Source organism: Setaria italica, chromosome IV (assembly GCF_000263155.2).
Source record: "Setaria italica strain Yugu1 chromosome IV, Setaria_italica_v2.0, whole genome shotgun sequence".
NCBI lineage: Eukaryota > Viridiplantae > Streptophyta > Magnoliopsida > Poales > Poaceae > Setaria > Setaria italica.
In genome coordinates this window covers 3,497,850-3,518,261 of record NC_028453.1, presented here as the reverse complement: position 1 = coordinate 3,518,261, position 20,412 = coordinate 3,497,850, and the positions used below count along the sequence as shown (strand labels likewise).

At 47.7% G+C, this 20,412-nt stretch overlaps 4 protein-coding genes across 5 annotated transcripts; 1 reads left to right on the top strand and 3 right to left on the bottom strand.

Moving 5' to 3' along the window:
- Positions 1-6,838: 6,838 nt before the first annotated feature.
- Positions 6,839-8,581, top strand: LOC101778785 (putrescine hydroxycinnamoyltransferase 1-like). The gene has a single exon (XM_004964598.4). The coding sequence runs from the start codon at positions 7,090-7,092 to the stop codon at positions 8,461-8,463; it is 1,374 nt and encodes a 457-aa protein (XP_004964655.1). The 5' UTR covers positions 6,839-7,089; the 3' UTR covers positions 8,464-8,581.
- A 151-nt stretch (positions 8,582-8,732) lies between these two features.
- LOC111256969 (kinesin-like protein KIF20B) lies at positions 8,733-12,101 on the bottom strand. 2 transcript variants are annotated; one of them, XM_022825756.1, is made up of 9 exons: positions 10,925-12,101; positions 10,605-10,848; positions 10,432-10,526; positions 10,178-10,300; positions 9,970-10,095; positions 9,765-9,887; positions 9,558-9,669; positions 9,349-9,474; positions 8,733-9,268 (listed from the first exon to the last, which is right to left on the bottom strand). In XM_022825756.1, exons 1-7 carry the CDS (start codon positions 11,007-11,009, stop codon positions 9,665-9,667), a joined length of 801 nt encoding a protein of 266 aa, XP_022681491.1. In that variant the 5' UTR covers positions 11,010-12,101; the 3' UTR covers positions 8,733-9,268; positions 9,349-9,474; positions 9,558-9,664. The 2 variants fall into 2 exon arrangements, with proteins under 2 accessions (XP_022681491.1, XP_022681492.1); XM_022825757.1 differs by lacking the exon at positions 9,349-9,474 and having other exon boundaries at positions 8,733-9,085.
- Positions 12,102-13,777: 1,676 nt separating this feature from the next.
- LOC101778384 (pentatricopeptide repeat-containing protein At3g25210, mitochondrial) lies at positions 13,778-15,666 on the bottom strand. The gene has a single exon (XM_004964597.2). It carries the CDS (start codon positions 15,559-15,561, stop codon positions 14,245-14,247), a length of 1,317 nt encoding a protein of 438 aa, XP_004964654.2. The 5' UTR covers positions 15,562-15,666; the 3' UTR covers positions 13,778-14,244.
- Positions 15,667-15,784: 118 nt separating this feature from the next.
- LOC101777988 lies at positions 15,785-16,362 on the bottom strand. Its single transcript, XM_012845453.3, is given in 2 exon segments — positions 15,785-16,074; positions 16,077-16,362. Coding segments are annotated over 2 exon segments (351 nt in total). The 5' UTR covers positions 16,261-16,362; the 3' UTR covers positions 15,785-15,907.
- Positions 16,363-20,412: the final 4,050 nt, after the last annotated feature.

The following is a 20,412-nucleotide window of genomic DNA, read 5'->3' as shown; positions in this document are numbered from 1 at the left end:
ATATAGTTTTGAGGAAGAATTTTTTCGGGTACTCTTGGAGTTGCTCTTAATAAACCCTTAATTTCACCGTAGACAGTGCTACGAGGAGAGAGGGATATATTTTTTTCCTGAGCGGGGGGAGTATAATCTCGCACGTGCTGGGTAGTGAGGGATAATCTCTTTCTTTTTTCAAGGGAAGGGATAATCAGTTCGAAAACAAATACGGGGACACCTTCACGAGAGGAGACCCCCGAGAGAAAATCGGATGGTTAGTTTCACTCGGTAGCGTCTTTTAGCGATATGGAGTGCCCATACGTCGGTAAGAGTCATCATCTCGGGCGGGCAAGGGCAGCTAGAGATTGCGATCCATGGCGGCGGGCGGCGCCGGCGCCGGTGCTGCCGCGTGCGCGGCGTGCAAGTACCAGCGGCGCCGCTGCACGCCGGACTGCCCGCTGGCGGAGTACTTCCCGCACGACCGCCCCCGCGTCTTCCGCAACGCGCACCGCCTCTTCGGCGTCAACAACATCCTCAAGACGCTCGCCCGCGCCGGCCCCGAGAAGCGCCGCGAGGCCATGCACTGCATCATCTACGAGTCCCATGCCTGGGACATCAACCCGGCCACCGGCTGCGTTCCCATCATCGACGACCTGCAGCGCCGGATATGCCAGGCGGGCCTCGACCTCCGCCGCGTCTACGCGGCCATCCGGGCATACCGCGCCGCCGCCGCCGCCGCCCAGGGACGGCCCGTCCCCGACTCCGACGGCGGCGACCCCTCGGCCTCGGCCTCTTCCCCCGCACCGCCGCCGCCGTTCCAGTTCCAGCCCGCGATGGGCAACAACTACGACGAGGCTACTGCCGAAGCATACGGCGGCGGCGGCTTACCATTCCTGATGTACGGTGGCGATCAGCAGCAGATGATGATGAACGCCGCTGCTCCCGACAACGAGAACATTGCACTGCAGATGCCGCCGTGGATGATGCAGCCGCCACAGTACGACATGGCAAGCGCTACTGCTGTCGCCGACATGGCTGCAGGCAAGGTTGTCCCACAGCTACAGCAACAAGATCATCGGTTCTTGGTCGACGCAACGATGGCACACCAATCCCGGAACCAACAGAAGCCCATCGTCCCCATCCATCTGCCGGCGGAGTTGGACGACAAGATGAGTTACTTCGTCAACGGCATGGACGGTGACAGTGAGATGCATCACGAATCTACTAGGTAAAGTGTTGTTAAATAAATGCATCACATACATCATCAGAACTGGTCCTTGCTGCCTACTTCCTCCATCCCAAATTATAAGTCATTCCAAGAATCTTGGAGAGTCAAATCATCTAAAGTTTGACCAAAATTATAGAGAAAATTATAAAGATTTATAACATCAAATAGTATGAAAATATAATTGATGAAGAATCTAATGATACTTAGATGACATCATAAATGTTATTATATTATCATATAAATTTGGTCAAACTTGAGATACTTTGACTCTCCAAGATTCTTGAAATGACTTATAATTTGGGATGGAGGAGTAGTTAAGTACATCTATATATAAGTATATAACACGTCATAGATCAAAACTACTTTTAACAAGGTTAGTTAACCACTGTTTTAGAGTAATAAGTTCGATCGCCAAAATAAAATGTCATAGAACGTATCAAAATACGTTACTTGCCCAAGTACTTTCTTTTCTGAAATTCTTTCATATTAGCTTAATATTTCATCATCTATAATATGGTCAATTTTAATGGAAAAGTACGTTTGCTTAAATTTGACCTTACATGTTGCCATCTGCGTGTGTATAAACACATCCTGGCGCCATGCACGGCATTAGTTGTTGCCTGGTTGTACCTAATAATAAACTGGAGATTTTTGTTCTGAAATTCTATTAATGATTATTATCCCTGCTGACTAAATCATTACACATATGTATATCCAGTATGGATTCTTCAGAGAAGAAGGCGAGGCAAGCACCCAAGATGGAGGATGCCAATGGCTTCAAGTAGGATGCTAGTTGTTGTTTCTTGCTCCAGTCTCCTGGTTCAGCCAAAAGTTTATCAGCAATGCGAGTTCATAAAATGCAGGAAAGGCATTCACGAAATAAATAGAGGAAAAATTATTTCTTTTAGCTTGCTACTGCTAGTATTTTTTTAATTAGATTCAGCAATTTTCAGTAACCCTTCCGCCTCTTCGTGGGCCGGCTGGCCGACACGGCGCGAGCTCAGACGCGGCGCTCGCCACGCCGGCCTTCCGCCTCTTCGTGGGCCGGCTGGCCGACAAGGCGCGGCGCTAGCTCGCAGACCGGCGTCCCTGGATGGAGCTGCTAGACCGGCCTGCCTTCTCCCACCCGGACTCCCTCTCCGAGGCCACCTCGCGGCTGCGGCGCAACCTCGTCTACTTCCGCGTCAACTACGCCGCCGTGGTCGCCTTCTCCCTCGCGGCCTGCCTCCTGGCGCACCCCTTCTCCCTCCTTGTCCTCCTCAGCGTCCTCGGCGCCTGGTGCTTCCTCTACGTCTTCCGGGCCTCCGACCAGCCCGTCGTGCTCTTCGGCCACACCTTCACCAACCGCGAGACGCTGCTCGGCCTCGTCGTTCGCCAAGGAGCACGGCTGTCGCTCTTTTGCCAAAGTTGAGCTGCTGCCGTCCACAGTTGCGCTGTTCAACTGCTGCTGCGCCTGGGATATTTGTGCTGTTCGGCACCCGGTCATCCCCTTGTGGTGCGGCCCTGCCACATCCAGCATGGCTTCTCAATCAATTCTTCGATGTTAGATGAATCAGCAGAGAAATCAACGTGACGGTACCTATTCCTTGCAGATTTTGATTCTCTGGAGGGATATAACAGCAGCTAGCTCAATTATTTTAGCCCCCAGTAGCAAAAGGTAGTCTACTTCAAATTAGTTAAGAAAGTTTTAGTTTGGATTCTGTGTCACTGTAAATAGCACACAAACTTCCGTGTCATTGTAAATAGCACACAAACGCGCAAGTAGGGAAAAATGTGTTGGACATACAAAACATATAAAATTCAGAATGATAACGTGGTCTGTTTTGAAATATTGGGAAGTAGTTTTTAGCGTTCTGCTGTTGCCTGGTATGTTTTTGGGAAAAAAAAATTTGAACATAACCCCCAATACTTCATTTTGGGGAAGAATTTTTTGGGGAATTCTTGGAGTTGCTCTTAGGGCTTGTTTGGATCTCATATACTCCCTCCGTCCCAAAAAAAATGCAACTCTTGCTTCTCGAGAAGCCAAACAGTTTCAAATTTGACCAAGTTTATAAAAAAACTAAACATCCTTAAAAAAAACTTAATGCTATGTGTTGATGCATGCATGCACGTACATAGAGTTGAAACATTCTTTTAATATCTGGATAATAAAAAGAATACAAATATGTTTATTGTGGCGTATGACACATTATAATGATTGGCTTGCGGTGGTCCTTTATCCTAAATACAAAACGTACTAATACTGTGAAATATGTTATTACAACACAAATAGAACGTAGTCCAACTTGTTGGTCTTGATGCTAGAAAACTTGAAGATTTGTGGTCGAATCCCCTCACGCATCCTTTTATTCGGGCCGTCTGCGGCTGCGGTTGGTTTTAGGCGGGTTCACACGGTGAAACCTTTTATTTATGCCGTATGCGGCTGCGGTTGGTTTTAGGCAGGTTCACGTAGTTTTTCACCGGTTGATTGGTTCAGGAAGGTTTTTTTTAGGTTTTTTTTCTCGGTTTTGTTTCTTGTGCACCCGGTTATTTAGGCCGTCTGCGGCTGCGGTTGGTTTGAGACGCGTTCAAGCAGTTTTTCGCTCGGTTGGGCCAGTTCCGGAAGGTTTTTTCTAGTTTTTTTTTCGCGATTTTATTTCTTGTGTGCCCGGTTCATGTGGTTTTTTTCCGGTTCTTACTGACGGATGAAAATTTGGGGCAGAAGTTTTACTTGCTTCAATATTAGGTAAAGATAAATCACTTACAAATTTGGTTTTTCCCTCGGTTTTGTATCTTGTGGCGACTTGAACTTAACGGAAAAAAAGGAGAGGTTCATAGATTTTTTTTCCTTCCCCTTTCCCCGAACTAAATCGACCTAAGGCTCTTAATTCGTATTTTCCCGTTCACCTAGCAGAAATAGATTAACCCTAGAATCTTTTTTGTTTTTTGTCATTTCCTCGATTTTCCATACCATAGTAATTTGCTATAGAGAATTTCTGTTAAATAAAGATATTATTGCTAGAATAAATTGTTATTTAATTTGATACATTGTGATCGCTAACATTGATGAATTAAGAGAAACGGAAAGAGAGGGATTCGAACCCTCGGTAAACAAAAGTCTACATAGCAGTTCCAATGCTACGCCTTGAACCGCTCAGCCATCTCTCCTCCATAATCTTATTATGGAAAATAAACTGAGTGAATAGCAAGTTTTCGTATTCCTGCAGTATAGGTACAACCACAACGACTGGGGGATTACGCGGCTCTATGGGAAAAATTCATTTTCAGGAAGGATCCAGTATTTTTTTTACTAGGAATTCCGCTCCCTCAAAAAGTTTTTCTTTGGGGAAAACCAAAATAAAAAGAGAATGGAAGAATTCTTCTTATTCTATAAGAAAATAAAGGAACCCTAGAATTCTATTCGCATAAGGAATCTAAATATAAAAAAGGGCATGGGGCAATTAATGACTTTGAAAATGCGAAATAGCTGATGAGAGAAGTTGTAAGATTGAAAAAGGGACTTGGTGAAGAAATATCAAGACTTCCTAATTATCATACATTTTTTTATGGTACATCTTACTACATACACTTCGTACATCTTATGCTACCTACATACACTAAAGTAAAAGCCATTGATTCTATCGAGAATTAGATTGAATAGGCTGATCAAAAATCAATTTTGGGATTGTGGATAGGACCTCCTCACTCTTTCATCTTTCCACGAAGAGGGGGCCATGGAATACACTATTGTAGTAGCTGAAATGGCAGATTCACCCGCTACATTGCAATATCTCGCTCCTTATACGGGAGCAGCCCTACCGCGAACGGCATACTTAAATAATTTATGATGATCTCTCCAAACAGGCACAAGCTTATCCCCAAATGTCCCTTCTATTAAGAAGACCCCCCGGTTGGTTTTAGGCGGGTTCACGCAGTTTTTCACCAGTTGGTTTTTTCCCTCGGTTGGGTCGGTTTAGGAAGGTTTTTTCTAGGTTTTTTTTTCTCGGTTTTGTTTCTTGTGCGCATGGTTATTTAGGCCGTCTACGGATGCGGTTGGTTTTAGGCGTGTTCACGCAGTTTTTCACTCGGTTGGGCTGGTTCGGGAAGGTTTTTTCTTGGTTTTGTTTCTTGTGCGCCCGGTTCATGTGTTTTTTTTTTCGGTTCTTGCTGACGGATGAAAATTTGGGGCAGAAGCTTTACTTGCTTTAATATTAGGTAAAGATAAATCACTTACAAATTTGGTTTTTTTTCTTGGTTTTGTATCTTGTGCACCCGATTCATGTGGTTTTTTTTCCGATTCTTGCTAACGGACAAAAATTTAGGGTGGAAGCTTTACTTGCTTTAATATTAGATAAAGATAAATCACTTACAAATCATATTCTTATTTAGATTGTAAAACCTAACCACCCATATTCTTCTAATCTCACCATCTTCGTCTACGCCATTTTTCTAAAATTATAGATACAACCCAAACATTCCCCAACCAACCACGTTATGATCGGCTTTAGTTATAACAACTTTAGCGAATTGAAGCCACTCTTGATAGGTTATAGATCCTCATGTGCACGATGACAAATGGAGCACAAGTCTGACCATGGCATCATAGGATAACAACAAATTTCAACATTCTCTCTTAATCTAACATATTATTCTTCTCTAGATTTAAATTGCGCTCGAATTCTTCAAACTTTCCTTTAGAATATCTTTGGTAAATCCATCTGCTACTTCATCTTTGAAAGGAATAAACCAAACTTGCACTTGTTTCTTAACTATATGCTCACTAACAAAACGAAAGTCAATCTCTACGTGATTTGATCTTGTATTAAACAATGGATCAAGGACAAATAAGTTACCCATCAATTAGCAAACCACAAACAAAGTCATTGTTCTAGATAAATCCCAAGTTCGGCAAGCAATGACTCCAACAATATTCTTAGTGTTTGATCTGGAGATGGTGGCTTGTTTTCTAGCACTTCAAGAAACTAAATTGGGTACCAAAGATACAACAAAGCCACTTGATGATCTTCTTAGTCAACACACTCCCTACCTAGTCAATATATAAAAAGTCACTAAACAAAGTAGACTTTGATCTTCATTTTTTTACCAACATTATATGTAAGCTTGACATATCTAAGAATTCTCTTAAGAGACGACAAATGATCAATAGTGGAAGCATGCAAGAACCACAAACCTTATTAACTAAGAGGGCTAGATCGGGGCGAGTTAGAGTAGGATATATAAGTGCACCTACCACACTCCTGTTCCTTATACTATCATTAGAACTCAACAATTCTCGTCCATACCTCTGAGATTTTTTCAACAGCTGAAAGAAATGCCAAGATCATATTTCTCTTGGGGCATTAAATATCCATCATCCTTTTATTTCTCTTTACTTCAATGCAAAAGACATGAAGTAGATCTTCCAAGTTTTGCAAGGCAAAGCATGCATATTTATATCTAAAGTAATGCTTTATTAGGCTCTTTAAAAGTACCAATAACAATTATATCATCAACATAAATTAGCATGAAGATTGTGACTTACCCTTTTATTATAAGTAAATTAGGGTGTATTAGTGTTTGATGGCCACATTATCTACTTTTGTCAAAGGAAGTATGTAGATGGGGAATCGATTGAAAAGTGCAGTGATAGAAAATTAGTGAGAGAGCACGGCGCATATTTTCATCAATACACCCTCGTCACATGCACGACGATCGCAGTGCCGAAGGCCGATGGCCTCATACACGTGCTTCACACATCCAAATACACGTGATGGTGACAGGCTAACCAGAGATAGAGAATACGAAATAAATCGATCGGCATCAATCATGGAGAGTAAGTAAGCAGCAAATTAAACTTAGCCTCTCTACCCAGTGCCCACCGCGCAGCTTCGATTCTTCCTCGGAGAGAAATGGCAGTGGAGGTCGTTGAGTCCTGCATGGTGAAGCCCAGCGAGGCGACGCCCAAGCACGGGCTGTGGCTCTCCAACCTCGACCACCTGATGCCCAGGAGCCACATGACCATGGTCTTCTTCTACCGGCCTAGCCATGGCTCGGCGTCCTCCTCACCGCACGTCCTGAAGGCCGCCCTGTCCAAGGCGCTCGTCCCCTTCTACCCCCTCGCTGGCCGGCTCGCGGCGGACGGCACCGGCCGCCCGGAAATCAGCTGCACCGGCGACGGGGCGCTCCTCGTCATTGCCCGCTCGGATGCCAGGCTCGATGAGATGGGCGACCTTGCCCCGTCGGACGAGCTGCGGCGGACGCTTGTCCCGCCGGCCGACGGCGGCGGCGGCGACCACGCCGGCGTCCTGGCCATGTTCCAGGTGACGTTCTTTAGCTGCGGCGCGGTGTGCCTTGGGACGGCCATCTACCGTGCGGCGGCGGACGGCCGCGCCTTTGGCAACTTCTTGCGTGCGTGGGCTGCCATGGCGAGGGGCGTCGGCGAGGCCGAGGCCGCCGTGCCACGCCCGTGGCTCGACCGCACGCTGCTTCGCGCGCGCTCCCCTCCATCCGTGCGCTTCGACCACGCCGTGGCCGTGACCTCTCGGCGAGACGTCGCCGGCGGGTCCAACCCGAAGGTCCCGTTCGACACCGCCATCCTCCCCATCTCCAGAGACCATGTTGACGCGCTCAAGGCCGGCGCCGGCACAACCGCCGGCGGCGGGAAGAAGGTATCCACGTTCAACGCGGTGGTCGCCCACGTTTGGGGATGCGCTTGCAAGTCGTCGTCGCGCGGCGCCGCCGACGGAACGGAGGACGACACCCGGGTGTACATGACCGCCGACGCCCGGTCCCGCGTCCGCCCACCGCTCCCGGATGGCTACCTCGGCAACGCCGTCGTCCGCTCGCTGGCGGTGGCCAAGATGGGCGACATCGCCTCGGGCTCGCTCGCCACCGCCGCTGCCAGGGTCTCCCACGCCACCGCCCGGTTGAGCGACGAGTTCGTACGGTCGCTGGTGGACTACCTGGAACAAGCGACGAGCGGCGCGGCGGCGGAGTGGCCGGTCATCCCGGAGACGGACCTGTGGATCGTCAGCTGGCTGGGTCTGCCGTTCTCCGAACTGGACTTCGGCTGGGGCCGGCCGGCGTTCGTTGGCCCGGCGACCATCACGCTCGGCGGCCGCGTGTACCTCGTCCCCGGCCCGGACGGCGGCGGAGTTGATGTTGTTGTTGCCATGGAGCCAGGGAGACTGGCCAGGTTCAAAGTGCTGTTCTATGAGGGCCTCAAACGTTGCTCTCTCATACATGCTCCAGATAGGCGTGTGGCCAAACCCTCAAAACTTTAGCGTTCAGATATGCATGCGCAGCTTTGTTCCAGAAAGGCTCTTGCCGATCTTTCAAGAAGAAAAAGGTACTTGTCATAGCATGATAACAACATCATGTAGTTCTTGCTGGTTCAGTTCATTGCAAAGAAATCCATACCATTGTCGCCAGATAGCACGGTACATATGTCCTTCGCACAGCCATCATCAATTCACAACAATTTAAAAGCTCACGTCATATAACAGAAATAACATGATAATATAACAGAGCCATTACTGTTCCAGATCCATGATGAAACAGTGCGACAAAGCATCACCACAATTCCTATAGCAACGTACCCAACTACACACGGAGTCACGGACCATCATCCAATTGATAAACTGAGCTACATCTACAGCACCACCGAACTACCAATTCAGCATATTGGGATAAAATCTTTGCTCCAATCCTCCAGAGGAGAAAAGATACTTGCACATAAAGTAGCAATTGCGTGCTCCAAGTCCAAGGCCGCTATTTTTTTCTGCAATTCGTGCATTGATCCTGCAACCAACATAGGGTCATCCTCTGTTGCCTTCTTATGTTCTTCGGTTGCCTTCTTCAGTTGATTCCCTAGGTATGGGACAATCATCTTGTACATTTCATTTCCTGAAATTACATATACACTAATCCTTATCAATGCTTTCAATTGGGTCGTCAATAGAGGCTCGCACTCCGACATCCCCAATACTGTGGCATCTGTTGCCTTCTTAAGTTTTTCAACGATGCTTTGTGCTTTCTGAATTTCAAGCTTTAAGGAATCATTTGCAGTACTAAGCAGGTCGTCTAGAACTGAAATGGCAGAAATTCCGATGAGGATTTATCTACTTACTCATACTAATGGAACTAACTTCGGAAATCAGATTTTATACCTCCTATTCTCTTGGTGGCGTCAGCATAATTTTGTTCGATGTCTCCAAAATTGTGTTTAAGGGCAGTGAGCTCTTCCTCTTTCTTTTGCAGTGATTCATTCACAGTACTAAGCTGGTCCTCTAAAACTAAAAAAGTAGAATGCCTAATATAAGAATGTTATACATTAAAACAGTACTAGTAAAATGTTCACCATGATTAGATCTTATACCTCTGATCCTCTTCCTGGAACCAGCGTAATTTTGATTGGTCACTCAAAAACTGTGTTTGAGGGCAGTGAGCTCTTCCTCTTTCTTTCTCAATGATTCATTTGCAGCACTAAGCTGTTCTTCTAAAACAAGAAAATTAGAATGTCTAACAATAGAATTTATTTAATCATTTATGAGAACAAAACTAACATGAGGGATTATATTTATACCACCAATCCTCTTGTTGGCATCATAGTTCCGTTCAATCACTTCAAAACTGTGTTGGAGGGTGGTGAGCTCTGCCTCTTTCCTTATCAGTGATTCATTTGCATCCCTAAGATGTTCTTCTAAAACTAGAAAGGTAGAATATCTAAAGTGAGAATCTATCTATTTATTCATGCAAATGAATCTAACATGAGTGTTTTGATTTCATACCTCCGATCCTCTTGTTGGCATCAGCATAATTTTGTTCAATCACTTCAAAACTGTGTTGGAGGGTGGTGAGCTCTGCCTCTTTCCTTATCAGTGATTCATTTGCATCCCTAAGATGTTCTTCTAAAACTAGAAAGGTAGAATATCTAAAGTGAGAATCTATCTATTTATTCATGCAAATGAATCTAACATGAGCGTTTTGATTTCATACCTCCGATCCTCTTGTTGGCATCAGCATAATTTTGTCCCATCACTTCAAAATTGTGTTGGAGGGCAGAGAGCTCTTCTTCTTTCTTTCTCAGTGATTCATTTGCATTACTAAGATGTTCTAAAACTAGAAAAGTATAATTTTTAAATGAGAACTTATTCCCAGAACCCACTTTGTATGGGAGCTTTCAATGTATACCCTTTTTTGTTTATTCCTGCAAATAGAACTAAACTAACATGGGCTATTAAATTTCATACCTCCGATTCTCCTGTTTACATCAGCATAATTTTGTTCCATCATTCTGAAATTACGTTGGAGTTCAGCAATATTTTCATCCTTCTTTCTCAAATCTCTATAACGTGAAAAGAAAATGACTTAGAATACTAGCCATAGCAGATTGAAATAAGGAGAAACATAGAGAAAGGATTACTCTTTCATCCTCTCCACTTCAGATGCATGAAAGACATTATTGTTCAACATTCCCTGCAACTGTGATCCTTCCCCCGGCTGAAGCAAATTCGAGGGATATGTTGGCAGAACATGATGAAGGGGTTGCTGAGTTTGTGGCACCACAGTAGAAGATTCTTGTGGCATGACGACAAGAGCTGTTTCTTCAGCTTCTTTACATTCCAAATCTTTTGTGCTCTCTGGTCCTGTGGCACCATGATCTAAAACTGGATTCATAGATGCATCAGAGATACGACAGGCCATCATAGATGCATATATGCAATAATAGAAGTCAGATCACACCTTCCGCAAGTATTGGCACCTTCGTATTAAGTGAGTCTTTGTTCCTCTCAAAAGGTTGAAAACCAGAACCTGAGGATGCATGCATAAAGGCATTATTGTTCAATGTCCCATGCAACTGCAACCCTTCCCCTGCTTGAAACAAATTTGGAGGATATGTTGTTGCAACAGAGTTTCCCCTGCTTGAAACAAATTTGGAGGATATGTTGTTGCAACAGAGTGGGGTTTATGAGGCTGTGGCGCGACAAGAGATGCTTGTTGTGGCACACCAGCTTCTTCAACTGTGTCTGGGAGTTCGTTAAGATCAAATGACATTCTTCCACAAGATAAGGATAAAATATCAGTAATATACATTAAGAATAAGGTTTTCAAGGGTGCTTGGATATAAGGGAACAAAAGGAAGGTGGAGCGTAAGTATATCGCATATGCTGCAAATGCTAGTATAGCTTCTTAATAGAGTAAGATGCAATAAATAATCGATGCCAAATAAACAATGACAAATGTGAAACAAAAGGTAAGGTTCATTGTTTATATGGAACTAATTCTTTACGACATCTGTATCGTTACTTATTCTTACATTTGTAATTATAAAATTACTACAAACATTTACTGATTATATACGTAGGTAAGATATTTATCATTTGTCATAAATAGCACACAATTAGTTCATTGTTTACGGGAAAAAAAGATTTCATGTGGACTTTGGTATGATTAGAACTGCTTTGCAGTGGGGCACAAACTTTGGTTTGTTATTCATTCCCAGTCCTTCCCAGACAAAATGATTTTCCTATTGAACACAACGTACAGAATGAAGGGGATAAAGACTTAAAGAGGGTAAATCCGTGCATGTATAATCAGGTGCATCACCAAGGCTACTACATGCTAAAGGCTAGCTAAACGAAAGTTGAAGTTCAAATCTTATCCCTAAACATGACGAAAGATACGCAAACTGAATTAAGAGCTACTAAAAACTGACGGACATGCGCTGGGCATATCCGGCAACATGCGCTCAATGCCGGTCGGGATCAGGCACAATCTGAGCTAGGCGCTTCACCTTGACGCGTCTTGAGTCAGCTGGTGGAGTGGGAGAGCAGCGCTGGCGCCCGGCACCCGATGATGCACTGGTGGAGTAGGCGAGCAGCGCCGGCGGGCAGACCCGAGGGGAGGGGATTAGGTTTTGGGTTGGCGTCTGCCTCCGCCGGTTTGGTTGGGAGAGAGCATTGATGGAGTGATCATGCCACCTAGGGCTCGTTTGGTAGTTCGGACGGAGGTTGGGCTAGGCCCAATTGGTGCAACCAGCTATATTCGCTAGCCTGGTCGGCCTCCTGGGCCAGGCCCGCGCGATGCAAAAGAGGCTCCCCAGCCTGCACCGCGTGAAACGTCAAAATTGGTCGTTCCACGCGGTGCGGTGACCCTAGTGTTTTCTCGTCACGCACCAAAACACGCTCACCCTCATCTATTCTTCACCGGTTCACCTTCACCCGCGTCGACTGGCAGGCCACGATGGGGAGCAGCTACGGGAGGGAGGAGAGAGCAAAGGCGAGTCCGCGACTGCCAAAGCGATGGAGCAAGGCAGCATCTGCATCTCCCCGACGTTGGCGGCGGCGCCATGCTCGTAGGCTGTCTCTGTCTCGTCCCATGCTCGGCGCCTCTTCTCTATTCCTATCACCGGCCCACCCACCATGCCCACCATTGAGCGCACGCGAGCACCTCCGTCGTGCGAGGCTGGGTCGCCGAGCGGTAGCACCACGACGATGGGGAGGTTAAGCGGGCCCCACAGGAGCCGGCAGCCATCGCCGCCACGACCAGAGGGGAGGAAGGCACAGGGAGGAGGTGCCTGCGGCTCCATCCCAACGGCCGGTGCCCGCGGCCTCATCCCCACAAGCAGTACTCCACCTCCACTATGGCAATCTCCAACAAGGGATGTAGCCAAGCGGCGGTGGCGAGGGCAAGGGCAAGCGGCCGAGCTCCCGCAGTGAGCTTGCCGAACTACAGCGGCGCCGAGGCGAAGCTACGGTGGCGCTCCGGCGCGTGCGGGAGGAGGCATGGTGGAAGGAGGGCGCGGTGCGCGGTGACCGAAGGCGCGGCGACTTGTGCGGGAGGAGGCGTTGTGGAAGGAGGGCGCGGCAGGGCGTGCGGGAGGAGGCGCGGCAGCGCGTGCTGGGAGGAGGAAGACTGTGGTAACTCTACCACTTCCTCAATATAAGGTAAGCCTATTTTGTTGTGCAGCCAACCAAACAAACTCCCAGCCCAACTAATATCATGGAGTGCAGATTTGCCGATCAATATTTCTGCACTCTATGTGCCTAGCCTGTCTAACTCGAGCCTGACTCATGAGCCTGGCTGAGACGCCGCAGGCTGCCAAACGCGCTCCTAGGCATGCAAGCGGGGCCGGCTCGGCCTCGCGCTCGTCGGCTCGTGTGGGCTCATGCGGCGGCCCGCAAACAGTGCGCGGGCTTTTGCGGTGTCCCACGTAACGCCGCGGCGAGCGTGCATGCCGCGTAGTGGGAGTGGCTGACAAAATCCACGAGACACTCAGACACACATCCACGAGTACAATTGTGATCAGCTAAACGAGTACACATACAATCCAAGTCACATACAATCGTGCCACACTCTGCCACCGCCGTAATAAAGATTGTGTGGCAAATGGTGGCTAGCAACTAAACATCCCTAAGAAGACGACGTTGCCGTTACCCCACGGAGCTAGAGTGCCTCGCCAGGTCCAAGGAGCCGTTCTACGAGAGATGAACGTTCCAAAGTCTAACGAAATGTCGCTGCGTTACCAGTGGCGCGACCCACCAAAAAAAAACAGCTACAGAATCTGTATTTTAAACACCAGAAACTAGATAGCTATAGCTCCAGCATATAAACATGATTTCTTCCAATGGTACACTTCAAATCAATTCAGATGTAAGACACTGCAATCGTTATGTAGCTGTTGGTGCCATATGATACCTGGAACAACTTTTTTCTGAACGGACGTACAAGATTCAAATGTTGTCACTGACAGGAAAATTGGTCAGCTATTATCATGACAGTATCCACAACTTATAGAAATCATCCCCACAGTAGTAGCATCCCTACTGTGCAAGAGTTTTGATCGCACATTTCCCATGAGGTATTCTGCTGATCTTCTCTTTGCCTTGGCCTTGCATCAATTGTGCTACTGTAGTGGTAGCGTTAATGTGAGTTGGGGTGACTCTGCATCTATTCACCGTGAATGCTTGAAGCAGAGGTATGTAGTCAGTCTTCTCAACCAGAACCAGCCATGCATATGATTCATTGATTCTGGATGAGCATTATCACCACAACACATCATTTCAATCATCAGAACCCTTGTCATGGACAGTTCGGTTGTCCTTATGAGGCTGGGAAATCCAATGCAACCCATCAAGCAATTCTGAGTACATCCTCTGGTCCAATGGCCCTCGCTTCCTCCCTTTCAGTTCCTCCAGCACCTCAAACGCCTGCTCAGTTTGCCCAGCCCGGCACATCTCCTCCAGCAGTGTCCTGTATGTGATCATATCCGGCTTCCTCTTGCAATCCAACATATCCAGCAGCACCCGCCTCGATTCCTCGAACCTCCATTCCAATGCCAACGCCGACACAGCGATCATGTACACGCCTCCGGATGGCACAAATTCCTTCTCCCTCATCTCTGCAAAATACACCATGCCCTTGTCTGTCCAGCCCTTCTGAAACATGGCCTTGACAATGTACCCATAGGTGAACTCGTTTGGCTCGCAGCCATACAGCGGCATTTCACGGAACACCTTGAGCGCGTCGTCCACCTCCACGCACCGCGCGTAGGCCTTGATGATGAGGTTGAGCAGGAAGGTGTCCGGGACAACGCCGGAGGCCTTCATCTGGCGGGAGAGGGACCGGACGGCGTGGAGGTAGACCATCGACGCCGGCGGGCGGCGCACGCGGCGCACGACGGCGCTGAGGAGGAGCGTGTAGGTCTCGACGTCGGGGCGGCATCCGGCGGCCGCGGGCATGGCGCGCATCTTGTTGAACATGTCGAAGGCGAGCGGGAACAGGCTGCGGCGGTCGCAGCAGAAGCGGAGGCAGGCGTTGAAGAGGCGGAGGTCGGGCGCGCAGGCCCCCGCGAAGACGTCGTGGACGAGCGCCTCCGCGGCGGCGGGGCGGCGGCCGGACGAGGCCGCCTTGATCGCGGCGAAGTAGGATTCGGGCGCGTGGCGGAACCCCGGGCGCAGCCCGGCCCAGCGGAAGAGCGCGAGCGCGAGGTCCGGGTCAGGCTCGGCGGAGATGGCCGCGGCGAGGTCGGACGCGGTGAAGCCCGGGCGGAGGCGCGTGACCCACGTCGCGAACTGCTCGTCCGGCGGAGCTCGGACGGGGGACCACTCTGGGGTGGGGGTTTCGGGGTCCGGATGGGGAGGGGATGGGGAGGTGGTGGTGAGGCGGCGGGGGTGGAGCAGACGGAGGTGGCGCGGGAGGCGGCGGGCGGCGGCGGCGAGCAGCGCCATGGTGCGGTGGGCTCCGCCCGTTCCAGTTCCACTGGACTTCAAGAGGCTCGCAAGCCACGCGGGCCGAGGCTTACAGGGCTTTGTGCATGCGCAGCCATCCATGGAGCAAGGAGGCCCGGCAACTCGCAAAGCGGGCCGTCTCTGGACCATGATATGAGCCGAGCTCAGAACAAACTATCCAGTCGTCATGCCTCATGACGCGCACTCGTTTTCCGATAGGATTCCTGTTGATGTCAAGGCCACAAGCTATCGAACCCGAAGCAATAAAGTTCATCCACAAAATTTATTCAGATCCAAAATTTGCAGAGTAGGTGCAAGCAAAATCAGGGTTTTCCTTTTCAATTTGCACCAAAGTGTCAGAGAAATGTACGCGAAATCAAGCAAAAGAAACAACTTTTCCCATTGTTCGAATTGTCGTTACATCGATCTTGAGGTTAGAGATCAGTAGACTCTGCTGGCGTACAGCAAACGGAACCGAATAGATCGGAGCCGGCCGTCACACCATGGAAACGCCGTCCGGGACCCGGGCGTCGCTGTCCTCGCGCGCCTTCCTCTCGCGGCGCCTGCGGCGGACCAGTGCGAGGACGAGCGCGGCGGCCGCGATGCCCACGAGGTCCGCCGCAGCATCCTTGGGCGAGGCGCCGGCGGATCCGAAGAGCCGGCCTCGTCCAAGGCCTCCTTGACGGCGCCGGCCGCGAGCGAGGCCGCGGACCCGACGGCCGCGGCGCGGCGGCGGAGCCCGGGGCGGGAGCTGCGGGCGGCCAGCGCGGCGGCGAGCAGGGAGATGAGGAGGCAGGCTAGGGCGTGCTGCAGCTTGTCGGGGGCCATCCACGCGTCGCCCAACTCCATTACTCCCGGCCGCCGCCCCGCCGCCGCCGGGTCGGTTGGGATTTCGGGGGATGTCTGTTACTGTTAGTTAACGGACGCGCTGAGGACGAGGCCGAGTACTTCTCGGCGTTTGTTTGGTTAACGGCGGGACGGAGACGGACGGCGATCTTTGGTGGGTTGGTGGCGAGGAAGGAAAAGCGGCCGAAGGAGACACGTGATACAATTTGGTTCCAATTCTTTTTGCGAGATTTTGCTTCCCATTTCGGCATCATCGATTTCTTGACGGCGAAGTATCTGACGCGCAAAGGTCAAGCAGTGCACAACATGTGCAGGTGCAAGCCGGTTAGCACAGCTGCACAGTGAACGCGGCGGCAGGCCGGGGAGTAGGCAGGCAACGGCGGCGCGAGAGTGGCCGGCCGGCGATGCCGCAATGGCATGGCGCTGACGCTCCTGGACAGTGCAAGCGAGCCCAGGATAACGCAGGCAAGACGCCATCTTCTGCATCGGTGCCTCCTTTCTTACGGCACAAATTGTTTAAGGTTTGATTGGTTTCTTCTCGAGTCGTTTCTCCGACGTTGGTCCATGCAGGTTTCTCTTCACGGATTCCGTGAATCTGTCGCAGAGCTGAGGGCGATTGCCATCGAGTGTTGTGGAAATGGTTTCGAGTTTTCAACACCTGCTCCAGCTATATTGCTTGACTTTGCTGCATCTGTCCACATCTATGTGATGCATATGCTCACGAACTGACGAACGTGACTATGGGATAAGCGCAGTAACTTTTGCATAAATAATTATTACACAATCAATGAATAAAATTATTATTTAGTAGATTTTTATAAAAACGTGCATGTGTTGAAAACATACGTGGTAGCTATTAGATTTTTTTTTTCAAAGAACGTGCATGTGCCACGTATGTTTCCACTAGTAATTCCAGTAATTTTTAATGCTTCGCGCGCATGCAAAATCTAGAACGAAGGAAAATAAACATCTCCACGACATGCACAAGCATAACTCATCGTCTGTGTTTTACTATTTGTAAAAAGAACAACAAAAGAAAATCATGGATTGGAGGTCACCCAAGCTACCCACATGGGTTTAATTGCTTAAACCCACAATCTCATCATCCCACATATGCTTCATTAGTGATGCCACGGAGAGTTCTATTATTTTGACTCTTGTGGTCCGAACCTTAGGAGACCCTATAGAATTTACATATAAGGTTTGACTCCATTCAAATTCATATGAAAATGTTATGAATTTCTGAAACAAGCTAAAATTCAAAGTACAAACATGAAAAAAATATCCTTGCGATACGGCCACACGCGGGTAATCTCCGAGTATCCATGCCCATCTGTAACATTTTGGGAACTTATCACCACTCTGCTCTAATTTTACACAGTAAATGTCTCTTTTCTGGGCAATATATTCTTTTCTCTACTCTTAGGGAGTAAATGGCAGTCCATTTGCCACCCATGACCTATCGTCACTACTGACCCTAATGACTTCACTAACAGAGCGGATTAGCCATCCACAATAGTACACCTGCTGAACAGCTAGCTACGGCTTATTTTTAGCTTATTCAAACAGACCCATGGCCTCAGCTAGCATGTTTGGCCTCACTGTTAGCGAGATGCGTATGCTGTAACTTTCGCAGCACAGTTCTAGCAGTACAATAGCTCCTGACTTTGGAGGCGAAAAACTTGCCGTTGGCAGTACTACGCGAGGATGACGTCATCAGTGCTGTCACACACCAACCTATAGCTAGCCCTGTAACAACAAGACGACAGCAGCTATACATCATCTACGCGTGTCGAAATAAATGCCAAGTTCTGCGCCTAGTAAGTCCACGGGGGTTGGTTAACTGTTAGGTCCTGGCCGGGCCCCCGGTCAGCAGTGGCGCGTACGTGCTAAGGCACCGTTTGGAGTCGGGATCAGTGCCGTCACATTGAATGTTTCACATATAGAGTAATTATAAAAATAATGATATAAATGAAGACTAAGGGGGTGTTTGGGAACACCCTATTAAACTTTAACACCTGTCACATCGGATGTTTGGATGCTAATTAGGAGTACTAAATATAAGCTAATTACAAAACTAATTGTACAGATGGAGTATAATTCGCGAGACGAATCTATTAAGCCTAATTAGTCCATGATTTGACAATGTGGTGCTACAGTAACCATTTGCTAATGATGGATTAATTAGGCTTAATAGATTCGTCTCGCGAATAGTATAGGGGTTCTGCAGTTAGTTTATAATAGCTCATGTTTAGTCCTCCTAATTAGTATCCGAACATCCGATGTAACACTGTTAAAGTTTAACACCTTGTATCCAAACAGCCCCTAATTCGTGAGACGAATCTATCAAGCCTAATTAGTCCATGATTGACCCATGTGATGCTACAATAAATATGTGCTAGTCATATATTAATTAGGTTTAATAGATTCGTCTCGTGAATTAGCTATGACTTAATGCAATTAGTTTTATAATTAGTTCACATTTAGTCCTTCTAATTGATATCAAACGTTCGATGTGACCCGCACTAAAAATTAGGCTCCGTTTGGTTCCCACCACTAAAGTTTAGTCCCTATCACATCGAATGTTTAGATACTAATTAGAAATATTAAATATAGACTATTTACAAAACCCATTGCACAGATGGAGACTAATTCGCGATACGAATCTATTAAACCTAATTAGTCCATGATTTGACAATGTGCTGCTACAGTAACAAATGATGGATTAATTAGGTTTAATAGATTCGTCTCACGGATTAGCCTCCATCTGCATAATTAATTTTATTATTAATTCATACATAGTTCTCCTAATTATCCTCCGAACATCGACGTGACACGTACCACCCCCTTAGTCCATAAATCCGATAGCAAGCAGTGGCAAGGCCTGCATGATCGGCCGGCTGAAACGACGTCGACGGATCGGAGACGAGATGGGTGGCGGCAGCGGCACACCGCGCAGCACGGTTTGCGTCAGGAACAAAAGTAACTTAACAGCGCTTCCTTAATGATTGACTGACTGAGTGACCGACCGACACCAACCAACCGTGAGTACTGAAGAGAGAAAAATGAATGGAAATTAGATGGCACTGAACTAGCCAGGACTAATTATGTGCACATGGTCACATTTTAATCGTGTTCCGATTTCTTTTGCGTCGTCGTGAGGTGTTCCGATTTCCTTTCGCATCGTGAGGTTCTCGACCTTTCACTTTGCACATCACTGCAAGCTTTAGTCTTTTTTTTTTTTAATAGAGAGAGCAACAGGGTGCAAGCAGCCCACCTGCACAAATGCATCCATCTCAAATAAACAGCAAAGTCACTTTGCTTTAGTAATGGGTAACTATAAGTTAACAGCGAAATCCAAAAGCCACGGGCCGGAACAGATCATCAACATAGTTTTATGGAAATCTGATAATTTAGGGGCGGGGAGATCACCGTGCGTGATCGAGTGATCCCACCAAACTTTCTCACCATTTCTCGGAAGCAACACCACACCACGCGCAGTCCTTTTACACCCAACGCGCGTGTGCTTAGGTAGACGTGCACAGCAAGCACAGGCTGACCGGAGGCCATGACGTCCAAGACTCGGTAAAAATAAAAATAAAAGAACAAACAGGCTAGGGCAGATGTTCGCTTCACTTAACAGCACAAAAGTATGTGATTCACGCACCCTTAAAGCACGTGGACAGTAATTTTTAATCATATGCGTTTGAATAGTCTACACCAAAACACGAAGTACTTAAGCAGAAACGGTAGTAGGAAACAGTTGTTAGCAGCAAGTGACGCAAAAGTATATTTTTTTTTTGATCGACCGTGTTACTTAGAGTGGGGTATTATATAGCTAGGGCTTTGTTCTTCTACCTTCTCTGCTAACTAAAATTTATAAAACTTTTAGCAAAAATCAAGTGAGTAACATACTACTACTTTTCAAAAAAAAAGTGAGTAACATACTAAGAACCCTGTGCGTGTGCTTTAGGTTAGGTACACGGTTCTGTCTGACCACTAGTCATAAATGTCAGGCGCCTCAACAGTACCAAATGTTCCATCAAGGTTATTATACTGTACGTACATAATCCAGCAGGGTTCTGAATGGCATCTTACATACCTTGACAAATACAATACGCATTGCGTGTGGTATCTTATTGTCCATTTAGTGCT